The sequence below is a fragment of the Penicillium cataractarum genome (assembly GCF_028827025.1).
Source record: "Penicillium cataractarum strain IBT 29864 chromosome Unknown utg000005l, whole genome shotgun sequence".
NCBI lineage: Eukaryota > Fungi > Ascomycota > Eurotiomycetes > Eurotiales > Aspergillaceae > Penicillium > Penicillium cataractarum.
In genome coordinates, this window is record NW_026622741.1 from 2,645,450 (window position 1) to 2,662,069 (window position 16,620).

The window sequence follows — 16,620 nt, forward strand, 5'->3', positions numbered from 1 at the left end:
AATGGGGGGAAGAGAACCTTCTACCTATATACCGCGCTATCCCTAATGTCGTGTCCTACAAGCCACACAACGGAAAATCCCGCATTGATACTCTCCATCTACCAGGCTCTCATTGATATCCGCTGAACAATGTCGACAGTGATGGGTTGAGTTCAATTTCTGGATAAGTTCTTGGGGAGCCCCAGGTTCGCGAATTCGCTCATCGCGAATGAGCATCGTAATGACTAGCGAGGAGATGGACCCGGAAGAGTTCACAGTATTCATCATCGCGGGAGTAATGTGAGTGAAGTGCATCACTATGACCAAGGCAATCACCTCTTGCAAGCTTGTTTCATGAGGAGGCACAAGTGTCATGACCGCTTCAGCGACGTCAGAAAATAGGGGGTTATCCCAGAGGGCGGCTATCGACGCAGAAAACTTCGTCAATGCTAGGGATTTCAATGGCATGATGCCGAATTTATCGGCCGTGACGAATACATGAATGTTGTTTAATGCCTGGTTCTTTAAAGGGTTCGAGTCATCCGGGGAGTGCGCTAGGCTGATTGGGTGGGATTCATCATCAGAAGAGATAGGGCTTGTGGTAGGTTGGAATTGTAGTGTATGCCTAAGATCATCGTATTCTTTGAGATAGGGAAACGAAAGCACACGCTCGATCGTCTCTGGGGTATTCTCGTGTATCTCGATCGTGTTCTCGATAGACTCCTAAAACTATCAGCGACCGAGATCAGTTTAAATAATTGTGTCCACGTTACCCTGAAGCTACTGGAGAATGCACCGTTGAAGAAGCTTGATTGTGTGCAAACCACTGCTCGGTGGGCGTTAAAAGTAACGCCTTGACAAATTATTTTGATGTTGGAGAAGCGTCCCTCAAGGAGCAGCTCTCGCATTCAATCCGTTGTTTATGTTGGCGTCGCTATCTTTGTCCCTTTATGAATCTGGATTCATTAGTGGAAGAGGATGGGAATGGAGGCAGAGAAGAAGAAGGAGAAGAAGCTTAAGCTTAAGCTTACGAGGGCTCAAAGAAAAGCAATGTGAAGTCAGTTTGCGCGGGATATTCCTCAGGTAGGAAAGTACGTAAACAATGGTGGGTAAGAGAAAGGCAAGCAGGGAAACCAAACACGATCGTTTTACAGCAAAGAAGATACTGTCATCAAAGTTATGGAATATTCCATGTCCGTATACCCTGGGGTTATAACTACCATAATTCAAGGAGTTACTTACGGTCATCCGCTCATCTGCGAAGACATGTTCATTCATATTATTCAATAGGCCTTCAACTCGACCCTAGTCATCAATGCATCACCATCATGAAACGGCATCAATAGAAGATCACAATGGATCCCCAGATTTTGTAATCCTTCCACCTCTACTCAAGATATATGCCGACCTACTCTATCTTCTCTCACGCACGACCCGCATTACCAATCTGAATGCGCTCCCCAGACCACTTGTCATCGCTGCGCAGAACGGGCCAGCTACTGCCATCAGCCTTGACCAATGTAAGCTCCAGCTTCGTACCCATCACGCGGAATGATGACTTCTCCGGGTCAATGGGAGCGAAGAGGTTGTATGTATCTTGGAAGCGCTTGTTGTCGGAGGTGGGGAGGTCAAAGGTGATAGTCTTTTCGGCGAGGTCAACACGAGCGCGGTCCTTGTCAATCTTCTTCAGATAGAGGGAGACGTTCACGGAGGAAGCAGTCTGGTAGAAATCATTTCTAGAGGGTTTCTGTTAGCTGGGTCGTTACAATTGCGGTCTGCAAAACTTACCGAACAGACTCGACCTTCTCCTCGCCGGCCGGCTTGGCCTTGCCCACAAACATATGCCTGACCTTCTCCGTGCAACCGGGGATCTTCAAGAACTGATCGAATTCCAGCACCCGTCGCTTACAGCAGGACCAACCCTTGCTGCCTTCGTGGAAAACGGGGGCTCCAGGGTGGTGGACGCAGTTCACATCGCGTGCAGCTGAGGGAGTATATGTAGCACCGCAACCCTTCCGGCGACATGTCGCATTCTCAGGGATCTCCGCATCAGGGTCATCCGAGTCGGGCTCCTCGACGATAGGCTTTGCGGGGGTATTGGTTGGGCGCTCCGGTAGCTTCGTCTCAACGGGCGCAGGTGCGGGCGCGGGAGGAGTCTCAGTCGCAGGCGCAGCGGGCTCCTCAGCAGCCTGTACGGGTTCCGGGGCAGGTGTATCGTCAACGGTGGAGTGCTTGCCCGTGGTGCAAGGCGGAATGGCGAGGAATTCCTCAAAGGTCAGGACGCGGGGTTTGCAGCATTTCCAGCCTAGGCAGAGTTAGTTTTAGTCTGAGCCTCTAAATGAACGGGGTAGCACCAAGGTCCCTTACCCTTCTGCCCCTCGTGGAACACTGGTGGACCTGGATGATACACGCAGGCCTCCTCCGGATCGGCGAAAGTCTTCCCACATCCTTTGTGAACGCATTTGCCAGCCATGGTGTGCAACGGCGAAGATAGGATTGAGAATGAGGGTGGTTGCGGAGGGTCGGGAGACAAAGATGAGGGTCGTGGATCCCGCGAAAAGAGCCGGTTGGACCTGCAGGGAGTATAGAAGGATGGACTTGAAGGGTTCAGATCAGTGAGAATGCCGAATAAATGCAGGGCCCGCACGTTTTAGCCGGGGTTGAAGCTCGAAGGTTCCATTGCTTCCATGACTTCGGAGAACGGAGTAGGTGGGGCGATGATCCAATCAGACGGTGAGACAACCCGATCTTGAAATGGGAGATGTCAGCACACTAACCTGATCTTAGTTTGGACATTGGAAAATTTCAGTTGAATAGTGAAGCAATTGAAATAGTCTGGCCGTTGGCAATGCTTTCTTGAAAATGAACTATGATTGTTACAAAATTACCACATTAGACGAACGATTCAACATATTCGAGCTCCAGTCGACGATCCACGGGAAATGAAGGATTAGTACGAATGTACACACTCGGCTACGACTAAAATTCAGCTAAGACAGTGCTACAGGTCCATTGGAAAGGAGATTAACTCGATAAGCAGAAGGAATGCCATCTCAAGCTCAGGTTTCCTGCCTCGAGGATACTACCACTTGGTATACTGGCGGTGTAAAGTGGCAGAAGCTGGTCCACCTGGAAGCGGTCAGTCTCCAATGATCCAGTTCGTGCTGATTAGCTGGGAGACGCTAAGAAATTCGATGAATTGGGGCGTAAACAAAACAACTACCCCTACAACTTGAATGGATATCTCTTAACCGCCTTTTTACTTTCTCGGGCCTTCCTCATTCAATAATAATGGCCTCTCAATCTCTCGCTCGGTTGACCCTCTTCACCCGGGCTGGATGTGGCCTCTGCGACACAGCCAAGCACACAGTGATCCAACTCCAAAAACGACGACCATTCGAGTATGTGGAGAAGGACATTATGGACGCCAAAAATAAGCTCTGGAAAGATGTATATGAATTCGATGTTCCCGTCCTACACGCCCAATCTGTCAAAAATGGGTTGCCCAAGGAGGCCGAGCTCTCCGACGCAAGGAAGCTGTTCCATCGATGGACTGAGCAAGAGGTGGAGAAATTGGTTGACGAGGCTGAGAAATAAGCTTAATCACTCGTCAACTACTCGGCAATCCCTTCCAGCCTTCTTTTGTTGCCATCGTGGCACTCATTGGTTTGACCTTGCCAGCACCATTCTTGTTGCAGTAAGCAACTCACTATGTCCAAAGTTGTTTCAACGCCCCAACTGTACAGTAGAAAAGTATTGATATCTATATTGTGTTATCATCTCGTTTTGAAGGTGAACTATCTCGTCTCGTTAGATCATCAATCCTGAATCCCGGATCTCGCTTTCGCATTCTCTCATAAATCTCCGTAATGAACCCACCAGGAGCCCAAGGACCGTACAAAGCATGGCATGGCCCTCAATTATCCATTCTCCAAGTCATGTAGCCTGTTTCAAGAACATTCTCGGGATTATGTCTATTTTTAGAGATATTCGAACCTCGACGTCCCCAGCAACAAACTACCCCAAGCCATGGGTTTCTCAAAATCTGTTGATTCAACCTTCTATCCTCCCTTAACATTCAAACTCACCCGCCTTGCAAATTCAATAGAGGTATTTTCTATATAGATCATGGTACTTGGTCGATTCCCATCTCACTGGGATGGCACGTGAGTGGCGGCGTTTAGGTGCTTATTTCCGATACGCTACTCTCTGCTTACTGCCACTTCCTCAAAACCCTTCCTTCAATTAACTACCCAACTTCAACAAGTATCACGACTTATAATCCAATAAAAGTGTCGATTAGAAAAGATGACAGGAGATTCGATGGAGCACCTCGATCCTATCACGAGACGGAGGCTTCAGAACCGTCTCAATCAACGGGCCAGTCGTAAGTGGCAAAGAACCTCTTCCCCTCTACTCCCAGCTGACCTTCATACAGGCAAGAGAAGACAGGCAGAGAAACAAAAAGAGCAACATGGAAAACGTTGGATCATCTACACCAATGATCCCAAGACCTCTCCCGCGAGAGAAGATCGCGCCACAGCGACGCCAGAATCAAGTCCAACACCGACCGCCTCACCAAAAAGCCAAGATCAAATGGACCTCTTTGCATGTGGCACGCGTCGAATCTCACCAGCACAATTTTATAATCGAGTAAAGATGCAACTGATCGATGCCGCTGGCAAAATACCGCCTTCACCCAGTCTTATTCACTCTGTGACGCAGTTCAATATCCTACGAGCCATGTTCGAAAATGCAGCCACCATGGAGTTGACGACAGATGCCTTAAGCGAAGATATCGCATCATTATTCAACATTGCTGGTCCCATCACTTTCAACTTACCGCCAAGCTTACAGCCAAGTTCGACACAGAAGGAAGTCATCCATCATCCCTGGATTGACTTGCTCCCCGTTCGTTCATTTCGAGACGCTTTAATAGCGAGAGGCGCAGAATATGACGACGAGGAACTCTGTGGGGATCTCTATGGCCTGAGTACGACTTCGGGAAATGTTGGGCTGATCGTTTGGGGCGAGTCGTGGGACCCTTTGGCTTATGAATTATCAGAGGACGTGGTACGAAAATGGAGCTGGATGTTGAAGGATTCACCCGAGCTTCTTGCCTCTACAAATTATTGGAGGAGGAAACGAGGGGAGAAGCCGCTGAAATTTTTCGATTCACAAGAGCACTATATTCACGAAATCGAATGATACAGTGCGAAGGGGTTATTCTAATATGACGGGAAAATCTAAATGTCGTACTTTTCCCCAATCAGCTCTTCACTGATCTCCCAAAGACGCGTGATGTTCTCTTCATTCCGAACGTGAGAGTGCATGTGATCATTCGCCACGGCATTTTGGCACAAGAAGGATCCGTTGTCGTCAACTACCAAGAGGCAAAAGTGTCAGTGAGCCTTGCTTCAAGTCTTAATAGTTAGGACTAACCTGAGATGGTAGTATCAATCATTCCTGTGATCATGGTCGCCGCGCCTTCCGATCGGGTTGCCCAGGGTTGCATGTCAAACTTGTTTCCGTCTGCATCAACGAGAGCTGTTCAAAAATGAGTATGGTCCGGATATTAAGAGATTCGATTCACTTACAGCCAGGCTTCTCCCACGCCTTGACCATTTCCAAGAACTCTGGAGGGCAATGTCTTTGCAATCCGGTGTTGACGGCTGTCGAAGTTAGTCTTCAAAAAAATCTGACCAAGAAAATGGTGTACATACAGCCAGGATCAATGCTAAAGACACGGATGCCTTGGACCTTCAATTTCTCGCCGAGCCTTTTGGCGAACATGGTGCGCGCAGCGTTGGATTGGCCGTACGCGGCCCATGGATCGTAGATCTTTCCATCCTATGAAGAGGGTCAACTTTTAACATGCCCTCCGATATGGGAAAAATTGTTCGGACTAACGCTGAAATCAAGATCGTCGAGATGAACCTTGCCTTGTCTCATAATCGCACTCGATGTAATAATGATCGAAGATCCTGGGCCAGCTGCTTGGACCTTTGGCAAGAGAAGTTTCACAAGCAGGAAGTTGGCGACATAGTTGACACCAAACTGCATCTCAAAGCCATCCTTGGTTTTGTCAAAAGGGCATGCCATCACACCAGCCACGAAGACCACATGGTCGATCTTCGGCACATCTGAGAGGCCATGTTCAATTGCCCGGCGGACGCTACTCAGATCCGCCAGTTCGATGCCGAGGAAGCGAGTTTCGACATCGGGCTTGGACTCCTTGATCTTTTCGATGATCGGAGCTACCTTTGACTCGGTTCGGGCACTCAGGATGAGGAGCCTGGGATCGGCGGTGGACAGCTGGATGGCGAGTTCGCCCGCAATGGACTGCTCGGAGATACCAGTGATGAGAACTGGTGTAGCTCAATGTGTTAGAGAACAGATCAATGATACAGATACATTGACAGATGGTTACTTGTTTTCCCGGCAAGCGACTTGCCATACTTCTCCAGCACGACCTCAGAGCGAAGGAGCTGCTTGACAGACATTGTAGCTGATAGAATTGGAACCAAAGAAATCGTTTTCAAGAATGCTTCAGAAGACAATGATCTTTCAAGGAATTCCAGTGAACATTGGCTGCAATACTTATAGCTTTCTCCATGATTTCGAGTTCGTTCGACTTGGACTTAACAAGAGCCATATGTCCGAAAAGCAACGGGGCTACTGATCTCAAACTCCGAAATATGGCTCTGTTTACCATATTGAGCTAGTGTCTTGTCATCTGCCGTGACGATTTAAACCCAACTTTAAAATGTGATGACAAAGGATAGAAATGCGAATTGTATTCTCTGGTAGGACGAATCACGGCGCATATTCAGTTCCACACTCAACTTACCAGATTAGGTTAGCGCAGCGTCATCACCTTAATACCGCGGCACTTTTATGAAGCTGAAGATTTTGTCATTATGGAGCATAAGGATTATGAATAAAGATGCACTATTGTCAATCGGAGCCTCGTTGCCACAGACCAGAGGGATTACTCGTGACTGCTATCCCAGGTCATAATGGGCGGAACGTGGAAGCCGTTGAGAGAAGTATGAGTTCCATTGTGACTGAACTAACACGACTCGAGATTATGAAGTATGGATTCTATTAGATACAAAATTCACATTATTTGCCAAGGAAGGCCGTGGGTTCAGTCTGTTGATACAATAGACTTCAATTTATGTAGAAAAAGGGCGGATGCACCAGTCGTGAAGGATTTACAAAAGGCTTCGAAAAGAGTTCTTAGAGAAGATGAATAAGAGAGATCCAAAGAGGCTCGCATGCAAATACATCAACGAAGATCCCCACGGAGAAAGTTTTCGAATACAATCAGGATTGTAAACACACTGAAAATTCCTACATGGAGACTTTGTGCCCAAGGAGCGGTATATTATTGATGCCAGCACATTGCCAAGGGTATTCGTCGACCTCCACAGAGAAACGTTTATTTAAGTACAAACCGGCACTTATTGAATAAGCAATATGCGGCGTCAGCCACTAGTCTGGGCGATTTAATGCACTTGGACGCATTCAAAATGGATCCCTCAGACTCCGATTGGACCACGCGGGACTCGCGTCTACATGAATGCTTCCTCACCCCTTACGCAGATCACTCCCAAACACCCTGCGTCCTCCTTGAATTATGGCATCCTGCTTCATCAAGTTTCCAAAATGACACCGTCAAACAACCCCCTCCTCTCTCAAGTACCCAAGACATGAAAGCACCATGGCGACGACAGAATACAAACCCCTCCACGACAACAACACCCCAATCCGACCAGCCATTATAGCAGGGATAATCTCAACCTGGATTGCCACTTTCCTTGCAGCTGCAGACAGCACGATCACATCAACTCTCTCCGCCACAATCGCAAACGAATTCCACTCCCTCAGCATAATATCATGGCTCGGCTCTGGATACCTAATCGGGCTGACAGCTACACAACCCCTCAGCGGGAAATTGAGCGATATCTTCGGTCGGCGGGCTAGCTTTTGCTGCGCCTGTTGTATGTTTACGATCGGGAATCTTGTTTGCGGGCTCTCGCGGTCGAAAGTTGTCCTCATCGCTGCGCGCGTTGTTACGGGGATTGGTGGTGGTGGGTGTATTTCGATTGCGACGTTTATTGCATCGGATAATATCCCACTTAAGAGAAGGGGGATATGGCAGGGAACCGGGGCTGTGGTGTATACAGCCGGGATGGGACTGGGTGCTGTGATTGGGGGTGCTGTTAATGATGCGGTTGGTTGGAGATGGGCATTTATTGGGATCGCGCCCGTCTCGCTGATTTCTGGGATTGGTGTTGCGATGTTTGTCCCAGGTTATACCGACGATACACAAGGTTGGCGGGAGTTATTGGGTCGTGTTGACTTTGCTGGCGCTGCGACGTTGGTTACGTCCTTGGTGTTGCTTCTAATTGGACTCAACCATGATGGGCCGGAGCTCGTCACTGGCTTGTTCACGATTACCGTTCCGCTTGGAATGGTTCTACTGGCAGGTTTTGTTTGGATTGAATGGAAATGGGCTAGAGAGCCGATCATTCCTCTCTCGCTCTTCCGTAAACGAACGGTGGTGGCTGCCTGTTTGACCGCTTGGTTCATGTCGATGGCCTTCTATGCGCTTACCTTTTATGTGCCACTGTATATGAAGATGCTGGGTCATTCGACCAGTGAAATCGGACTGCGTCTGCTACCAGACTCTATTGGCGCTGGACTTGGATCTTTCTTGGTCGGGCTGGTCATTCGAGTGACTGGCAAATACGGTGTCTTCCGATATACCATGACTCTGCTGCTGGTGCTGGCATCAATGGGGTTTGCCTTTATCTCGGTTCACACGCCATGGATTCTTCCTGAGGTGTATCTGTTGTGCAAAGGCTTTGGTATGGGCGGAGCCTTGACCATGTTAATCTTGGCCCTGCTACATTCAGTACCGCATGAGAGGCATGCTACTGCGACGTCTGCTTTGTATGCCTTTCGATCTACTGGAGCGACCGTGGGACTGTCAGCTGCGAGTGCCATGTTCTATCACCGGATGAATCAGAGTATGGTGGACACGGGGTCTAGCTGTAAGGAAGGAGATCAGTGTTATCTGGATGCCTTGCATGGAGCTTTCCAATTGGCATTGGCCTTTGCAACTGCCGGGTTAGTGTCAGCCTTGTTTGTCGCAGCGTATGATAAACATGACCAGGAAGACGAAGGAAAGGAAATGGATGAAATTGAGTAAATATCGTTCTGGGGACCTGGGCAACACTACCGACAGAGGGAATAGTATCCTCGGGCGAGAATTAGGGTTCATCAAGGTTCGTTAGGCTAGGAACCGTATACCCTACTTAATGTGGTAGGGCTGGCTAGGTCCAATGATTAATACAGAATAGGTGATTATTCATGGCAGTTGATTATGAGATTCGGAATGGATGTCTAGGCCAGTCGCACTGAACGGTCTCGAACTGTTCTGATTACTCGATCGGAACCAGAACGGAAGCAGAATTGGTTGAGTCCGTCTCCACTCTTCTCAACGTGATCGGGTCCATTCCGCAGGCGCTCGGAACGGACTGCCTAAACGGTGCATTGGATGCGCTAGACATTTTACACCGACACTGGGCCAGTATAGGAGCCGTATGCTTTATTGCGATCGTAGAGATCTGGAAGGGAACATATTGCTATCTATATTTTCTTCTGAAATGCTTTCTATCGAGCCGTATTTGAAATAGTAAATATGTCACGGAACCAACTCGTTAGTTAATACGTAGGTGCTGACGTCATTGACCGATCGTGCCACCAGCATCTCTGGATCGTGGTAGTGTCAATGATGGTTTCGCTTTGAATGCAAACGGTAATCAAGCTGTAGATCGTATGATGGATACGGGGAAGAAGGTCAGCATGCGTCCTTGACAAGGTTGTATCGAGATATCTCCTCGATCTAATTGCTAGAGGCGGCCAAGAAGTTGTTGAAATAAGAACCTAATATTGCGAATTCCTAGCTTCTTAAACCTTGCTATAGGATGACCGCCACTACGCTCGAGCAGTACTGTCCCCTATCACTATTCTAGTAGATTCCATTCGCTCGTGCGAGGGTGTTAGAGCACGGAACTGGGGGCCATAGCAACTTCCGAGGTCCCGCGAATTGGGTGAGGGGGGAAGAGGGAGAGTTCGGAAGAATATGCAAGGATCTTCGCAGGGCCTCATGGGCTTTTAGGCCTCGCATAGGGATACATCAAGTAAATAGGAGAAGCTGCAGCTAAGTCAAAAACACGGGGATCGCCGGTCACTGTGATTCGCAAGCGCCGTTCCCCGCAGGACGAGACAAGAGAAATCTCCCCGCTCTCCACAATCCGGCAGCGGCGGTCTGGCCCAATGACAGCTGCGAGCTTAGGAATCAGTGGCCCAGAACTAAAGAGCTGACAAAGATGGTCTTTTCCGAGGATTTGCCCAGGAAGCTCTCACGGTAATTGTGTTTCCCGTCATTCGCTCCGTGGTTGACCTGATCCAACTGCTACGGTACGACTGAATCCTTATAAAGTGCGGGGGTGCCCTCGGCAGGCCAGACGCTTCCTTTTTCCTTTCTTTTTCCTCATTTCTCCATCTTCAAACCATCCTCTCTCTCTATCTCCTCCCTCCCCCCCCCTTCCTCCAAATCAAATATACTTTCAAAATGGGTGAATGCCCAGTACACAAGTCTGCCAACGTGGCTGGCCACGGCACTCGCAACCGCGACTGGTGGCCCGAGAACCTGAAGCTTAACATTCTGCGCCAGCACACCGAGGCTACCAACCCATTGCACAAGGAATTTGACTATGCGACTGCTTTCAAGAGCCTCGACTACTATGCCGTCAAGAAGGACCTGCAAAATCTCATGACCGACTCCCAGGAGTGGTGGCCCGCCGACTTTGGCCACTACGGTGGTCTCTTCATCCGTATGGCCTGGCACAGCGCCGGTACCTACCGTGTCTTCGATGGTCGTGGTGGCGGCGGCCAGGGCCAGCAGCGATTTGCTCCTCTCAACAGCTGGCCCGATAACGTCTCCCTCGACAAGGCTCGCCGCCTGTTGTGGCCCATCAAGCAGAAGTACGGCGACAAGATCTCTTGGGCCGATCTGCTGCTCCTGACCGGTAACGTTGCCCTCGAGTCCATGGGCTTCAAGACCTTCGGTTTCGCCGGTGGCCGTGCCGATGTTTGGGAGGCCGATGAGTCCGTCTACTGGGGCAGTGAAGTTGAGTGGTTCACCAATAATATTCGTTACAAGGCCGAGACCGAGGAGGATGCCGCTAAGCAGAGCGACATCCGCACTCGTGATCTCGAGGACCCCCTCGCTGCTGTCATCATGGGTCTGATCTACGTCAACCCCGAGGGTCCCGATGGCAACCCCGACCCCGTTGCTGCTGCCCGTGATATCCGTGTCACCTTCGGCCGCATGGCCATGAACGACGAGGAGACCGTCGCTCTCATTGCCGGTGGTCACACCTTCGGTAAGACCCACGGTGCGGCTGCCGCTGACAATGTCGGCAAGGAGCCGGAGGCCGCCGACATCCACCAGCAGGGTCTTGGCTGGACCAACGCCCACGGCACTGGTAAGGGACCTCACGCCATCACTTCCGGCCTGGAGGTGACCTGGACTCGCACTCCTACCAAGTGGAGCAACCAGTTCCTCGAGTATCTCTTCAAGTATGACTGGGAGCTCACCAAGTCCCCCGCTGGTGCCAACCAGTGGGTTGCCAAGACCACCGACGAGATTATCCCCGATGCGTTCGATGCCAACAAGAAGCACCGGCCCACTATGCTGACCACTGATCTGTCCCTGCGTTTCGATCCCGCCTACGAGAAGATCTCTCGCCGCTTCCTGGCTAACCCCGACCAGTTTGCCGACGCTTTCGCTCGCGCCTGGTTCAAGCTTCTCCACCGTGATATGGGTCCCCGTGCCCGCTGGCTCGGCCCTGAGGTCCCCAAGGAGACTCTCCTCTGGGAGGACCCCATCCCCACCGTTGACCACCCTCTGATCGACGCCGAGGATGCCGCTGAGCTGAAGCGCCACATTCTCAACTCTGGTGTTGAGCCCTCCAAGTTCATCTCTACTGCCTGGGCCTCTGCCTCCACTTTCCGTGGCGGTGACAAGCGTGGTGGTGCCAACGGTGCCCGCATCCGCTTCGCCCCCCAGAACAACTGGAAGGTCAACAACCCCGCCCAGCTGCGTGAGGTCCTGAGCGTCCTTGAGGAGCTCCAGCGCAAGTTCAACAGCTCCCAGACCGGTAACAAGCGTGTGTCGCTGGCCGACCTCATCGTTCTGGCTGGTTGCGCCGCCCTGGAGAAGGCCGCCGGTATCCCCGTCCCCTTCACCCCCGGTCGCATGGATGCCAGCGAGGAGCAGACAGATGTCGACTCCTTCAGCTTCCTCGAGCCCGTTGCCGACGGTTTCCGCAACTACGGCAAGTCCTCCCTCCGCGTCCGCAGCGAGCACCTGCTCGTTGACCGCGCCCAGCTCCTGACCCTGACCGCTCCCGAGATGACCGTCCTGGTCGGTGGTCTTCGCGTCCTGAACGGCAACTTCGACCGCTCCAACTATGGTGTCTTCACCCAGCGCCCCGGCCAGCTGACCAACGACTTCTTCGTCAACCTCCTTGACATGAACACCGTCTGGCAGCCTACTGATGACAAGAACGAGACCTTCGAGGGTATCGACCGCAAGACCGGTGCCAAGAAGTGGGATGCTACCCGTGTCGATCTCATCTTCGGTCACCACGCCGAGCTGCGTGCTCTGGCTGAGCTGTACGGCTCTTACGATGGCCAGTCTAAGTTCGTGCGCGACTTTGTTGCTGCCTGGGACAAGGTGATGAACCTGGACCGCTTCGATGTGGTTTACTCTGGCAGCCAGGGCCGTGCTCGTCTGTAAATGTTTTGAAATGTTGTATGTCTTGACGTTTATGATGTGAAATCTTTTTGGACAAGCACTACGGTCTGCTTACCTTATGTATCCGATTTGAATAACGAAGATTGTGAATAGTGAATTAGCCAGTTAATCATTTCCACTCTATTTTTGTTCTTTCGTAGTTTTGTTCGATTCGTCTTATCTATTCTAGCAACCCTTTAACCTTGACGCTTGAAAAGCCACCATTTTGCCCCACCTGCAACTTTTCAACCAATCAGCATCCATATTTGGTCTAACCTCGCAGCCAGGTTGAAATAGGAAATTTCTGCGTATCCGTATCTCTCCTTTCTCCACTATTCACCTATGAAACTAGAAGAAACAGAAATAGTCCAACGCAAAGCTTGTCGATCCTTGTCTGGACCCTCATCAAATTAATCTTCTTTGATACTAGTTTCCCCGATCCCTGGACTGTTGCATTAAGGTTGTCAGCAGGCTGCAGCCTTTAACGGCATAAAAAGGAACGAATACGACCATTCTTTCAACTTACGCGAGATATGGATCTCTCGGGTGACAAGCCCTATAGATCGAGGCGGACGCATCGGAAGTCACGACTCGGCTGTGCTAATTGTAAGAAGCGGCGTATTAAGGTGGGTTTATATCTTGCCTTGCACTTCCTCTTGAGTCGTATGGCTTGACTTGACCTCGAGCTCTTTGTCGTTATCGATCATGTTGGACATTTTGCGTGGTCTATTTTGCTTCCCTCGGCAGAAGTCCTGCATTTCATTGATCCCCGAGACTGATGAAGAGAACGATCTTATACAGTGCGATGAGAAGAAGCCGAGTTGTACCAACTGCGATAATCATGATGTTGAATGCTCGTTTTCAATCGTTGCGCCGACACCTCCAGCTTCAGAGACACTATCTCCAAATGCGACAATATCCGAAGCATCGCCTGAGAACCCCACGAAACTACGCTCTCGACGATTTCGACCCTATGCATACCCTAATGGAGGTCTGAAGCAGACTTTCAAATTGAGCAAGCCCAAAAATCAAAATCTAGTCCTGATCGAAGAAGCAGAGCCACCAGTCGAATTCTTACCCTTTGAAACCATCTCGCTGGCCGATCTACAGCTATTCCATAACTACACTATCTCAACCTATCAGACCATGTCGGATGACGGTGACCGGAACGGTGTCTGGCAAAATCATCTTGTCCAATGGGGCATGGAATTCCCTTCCATTCTACACCTCATCCTCGCCCTCTCTGCCCTGCATCTCGCATACAAAAATCCCGAGTCCCGCGAAAAATACATCCAACAAGCAGACAACCACTTTACATTCGGCGTACGAACAGTGACAAGTGTGCTATCACAACTCAACGCCGATAATTGCCAGAAGATTTACATGGCGGCCGTATTAGTCTGTTTCATCTACTTTGGCCGTGGACCTCGGCCAGGTGAATATCTCATCTTCAGCGAAGCGGGCCCTGCCGAATGGATAGTTCTCATGGGAGGCGTGAAGACTATTGTCTTCTCCTACCATGCCAAGGTATACAGCGGGATTCTGGAACCGAAAGGCGAAGAAATAGAGCCGTTCCTGAGCGAGTCTATGCGCATCGAGTTACACGAGCATACCATCCACGTTGAAGCATTTCAGCGACTCGTCAAGCAAGAGATAACAGACGAAACTCAGCTAGTCATGTACGAAAAGGCAATCAACGACTTGCTGGAGAAAATGCGAGAAGTCTACGAAAAACGATCCATTGGAGACCCGGGCATCGGTTTGATGCATTTACTGATTGGCTGGCTTTATCGATTACCGGAGGAGTTAGTGGGGTTGTTGGAACAGAAAGAGCCGCGTTCTCTGGTTATATTGGCGTATTGGGCTGTTATGTTAAAGTTCATGGATAGTGCGTGGTTGATGAAGGGTTGGTCGGAGCATGTATTGGAGGGAGTATCGGGGTGTCTTCAGCCGGAGTATCGGCCTTGGATTGAGTGGCCTTTGCGGAGGGTGAAACAAGACAGTTGATTATGATACCCATTTGAATTAAACGTGAATTTGATTGAAATCCACAAAGAACCTGTTTTAGGTCTTAGAATTAGGTAGAACTTCCACGGCGGCAAGAGGGGCATACACTAATTAAAGTTTGCTCCTGGTCGTTCTTTTGACAATACACGTGGAGCCGGTAGGTAAAAATTTCTATCAATTTCCTAAAAATAAGTATATATCTGCCTGAATGCTCACAATTTCCAGGGTTCTATTGGCATAGTCTAGGTAAAAATGTTTGGTATCAGTTTCTAAGCGCGGGTCCATCGCGAAACGATCCACCAGACCCACACGTATTCGTTCTCGATATTTCCCGATCCGGTAATCAAGAATAGATCGTCCAGGCGCCACTTAGAATGGCTTGACAATAAATATAGCAGCACCGTCGTTCGAGAATTAAGCATTCATTAACCTTTTTTTCACCAAGACATCGCGATGGATATCGTTTACCATAATGGCACCAATGGCTCAAGCCCCTGGGTTGAATTCTACCCATACACACCATCTGCAACGGCCGGATATGCCTTCATGGCAATCTTTGGTATCGCGACAGTCGTCCATCTCGTTTTGATGTGTCCTTTCCGTGCTGCATACTTTATACCTCTAGTATTAGGAGGTGTTTGTACGATATCTCCCATCTCAATTAACAATGTTCTTGGCTAACAAACCAACCAGGCGAAACATTTGGCTACTACGGCCGAGCATGGTCCCACCAATCCCGAACGGAAATCAGTTCCTGGGCACTCCAAGAAATGCTCATTCTATGCGCACCACCCCTCCTCGCCGCAACAGTCTACATGGTCCTCGGTCGAATGATACGCGCCTTTGACGCCGAACATCTCTCCAGCATGCGCCCGAAGTGGCTCACGTTTGTATTCGTCATGAACGACGTGATCTGTTTTCTCACACAGCTTGGTGGTGCGGGTGTTCAGGTCACTGGAGACGCCCAAATCATGGATATCGGCAAGAAAGTCGTTCTGGCAGGCTTGATCTTCTCATTATTCGTCTTTGCCCTTTTCGTTGCTATCGCGGTGACCTTTCACCGAAGACTGCAACAAAACCCTACACCTATTCTTACTATGAATCCGGATCTTGCGTGGAGGCGGTATATGTGGACGCTGTACGTTGCTTGTGTGGCGTTGATGGTTCGCAATCTTGTCCGAACGATTCAATTTGGGGCTAATCGGACTGCGGATGTCAATACGAAAGAGGTGTATATTTACGTCTTTGATGCTTTTCTTATGTTTTTGACTATGCTCGTTTTGATTATCTGTCATCCTGGGCTGCTTATTAAAAAGGCGCGACGGGCGAAGAAAGTGGTTGATTTCAATCAGCCTTTAGCCGGGGATAGGAGTTCGGGGCAGGTTCCTTTGATGGAATATGAGCCACGACCGATGGCTTAGCGCGGACTTGACAGTCAGTTTCTTTTCTCATTTGAATTTCAGGCCACGGCGTTAGTGATTGGAGCTATTAGATTGCAGTCTTTTATTGAGTAGTTCTACTAAGTGTTCTCGAGTTTAATTGTTTCCGATTCTGTTCACAAGATAGCATTGTTCTTAGGGCCAGGGAGATGGAACTATTTATCAATAGCAATCGAGCCGGAAATGGATATTAACTTCCACTCAAAGTGCTAATTATTAAAAACTGGAATAGTCATAACCGCATGAAACTTGATTGAACTCTTACCTCTGCTGATTCTGCTAGACCAACAAAGAAAAAAAAAGGTACAACTTGTACAC

The 16,620-nt window shown here is 49.6% G+C and overlaps 8 protein-coding genes across 8 annotated transcripts; 6 read left to right on the plus strand and 2 right to left on the minus strand.

Annotated features, from left to right (window-relative positions):
• Positions 1-1,402: 1,402 nt before the first annotated feature.
• Positions 1,403-2,452, minus strand: N7496_006630 (cysteine and histidine-rich domain-containing protein; the record flags this gene model as incomplete). Its single annotated transcript, XM_056699559.1, has 3 exons — positions 1,403-1,715; positions 1,768-2,284; positions 2,347-2,452. The coding sequence occupies 3 exons, from the start codon at positions 2,450-2,452 to the stop codon at positions 1,403-1,405; spliced, it is 936 nt and encodes a 311-aa protein (XP_056554972.1).
• An 818-nt stretch (positions 2,453-3,270) lies between these two features.
• N7496_006631 (glutaredoxin family protein) lies at positions 3,271-3,576 on the plus strand (the record flags this gene model as incomplete). Its single annotated transcript, XM_056699560.1, has 1 exon — positions 3,271-3,576. The coding sequence occupies one exon, from the start codon at positions 3,271-3,273 to the stop codon at positions 3,574-3,576; it is 306 nt and encodes a 101-aa protein (XP_056554973.1).
• A 711-nt stretch (positions 3,577-4,287) lies between these two features.
• On the plus strand, positions 4,288-5,187 carry N7496_006632 (bZIP transcription factor; the record flags this gene model as incomplete). Its single annotated transcript, XM_056699561.1, has 2 exons — positions 4,288-4,366; positions 4,418-5,187. The coding sequence occupies 2 exons, from the start codon at positions 4,288-4,290 to the stop codon at positions 5,185-5,187; spliced, it is 849 nt and encodes a 282-aa protein (XP_056554974.1).
• A 38-nt stretch (positions 5,188-5,225) lies between these two features.
• On the minus strand, positions 5,226-6,482 carry N7496_006633 (uncharacterized protein; the record flags this gene model as incomplete). Its single annotated transcript, XM_056699562.1, has 6 exons — positions 5,226-5,362; positions 5,422-5,526; positions 5,577-5,651; positions 5,703-5,829; positions 5,890-6,347; positions 6,410-6,482. 6 exons carry the CDS (start codon positions 6,480-6,482, stop codon positions 5,226-5,228), a joined length of 975 nt encoding a protein of 324 aa, XP_056554975.1.
• A 1,223-nt stretch (positions 6,483-7,705) lies between these two features.
• N7496_006634 (Major facilitator superfamily domain general substrate transporter) lies at positions 7,706-9,199 on the plus strand (the record flags this gene model as incomplete). Its single annotated transcript, XM_056699563.1, has 1 exon — positions 7,706-9,199. The coding sequence occupies one exon, from the start codon at positions 7,706-7,708 to the stop codon at positions 9,197-9,199; it is 1,494 nt and encodes a 497-aa protein (XP_056554976.1).
• Positions 9,200-10,627: 1,428 nt separating this feature from the next.
• Positions 10,628-12,859, plus strand: cat2 (bifunctional catalase-peroxidase Cat2; the record flags this gene model as incomplete). The annotated part of the gene is made up of 1 exon (XM_056699564.1): positions 10,628-12,859. One exon carries the CDS (start codon positions 10,628-10,630, stop codon positions 12,857-12,859), a length of 2,232 nt encoding a protein of 743 aa, XP_056554977.1.
• A 530-nt stretch (positions 12,860-13,389) lies between these two features.
• Positions 13,390-14,863, plus strand: N7496_006636 (Zn(II)2Cys6 transcription factor domain-containing protein; the record flags this gene model as incomplete). The annotated part of the gene is made up of 2 exons (XM_056699565.1): positions 13,390-13,482; positions 13,604-14,863. The coding sequence occupies 2 exons, from the start codon at positions 13,390-13,392 to the stop codon at positions 14,861-14,863; spliced, it is 1,353 nt and encodes a 450-aa protein (XP_056554978.1).
• A 453-nt stretch (positions 14,864-15,316) lies between these two features.
• Positions 15,317-16,284, plus strand: N7496_006637 (RTA1 domain-containing protein; the record flags this gene model as incomplete). Its single annotated transcript, XM_056699566.1, has 2 exons — positions 15,317-15,503; positions 15,557-16,284. The coding sequence occupies 2 exons, from the start codon at positions 15,317-15,319 to the stop codon at positions 16,282-16,284; spliced, it is 915 nt and encodes a 304-aa protein (XP_056554979.1).
• Between the last annotated feature and the right edge of the window lie 336 nt (positions 16,285-16,620).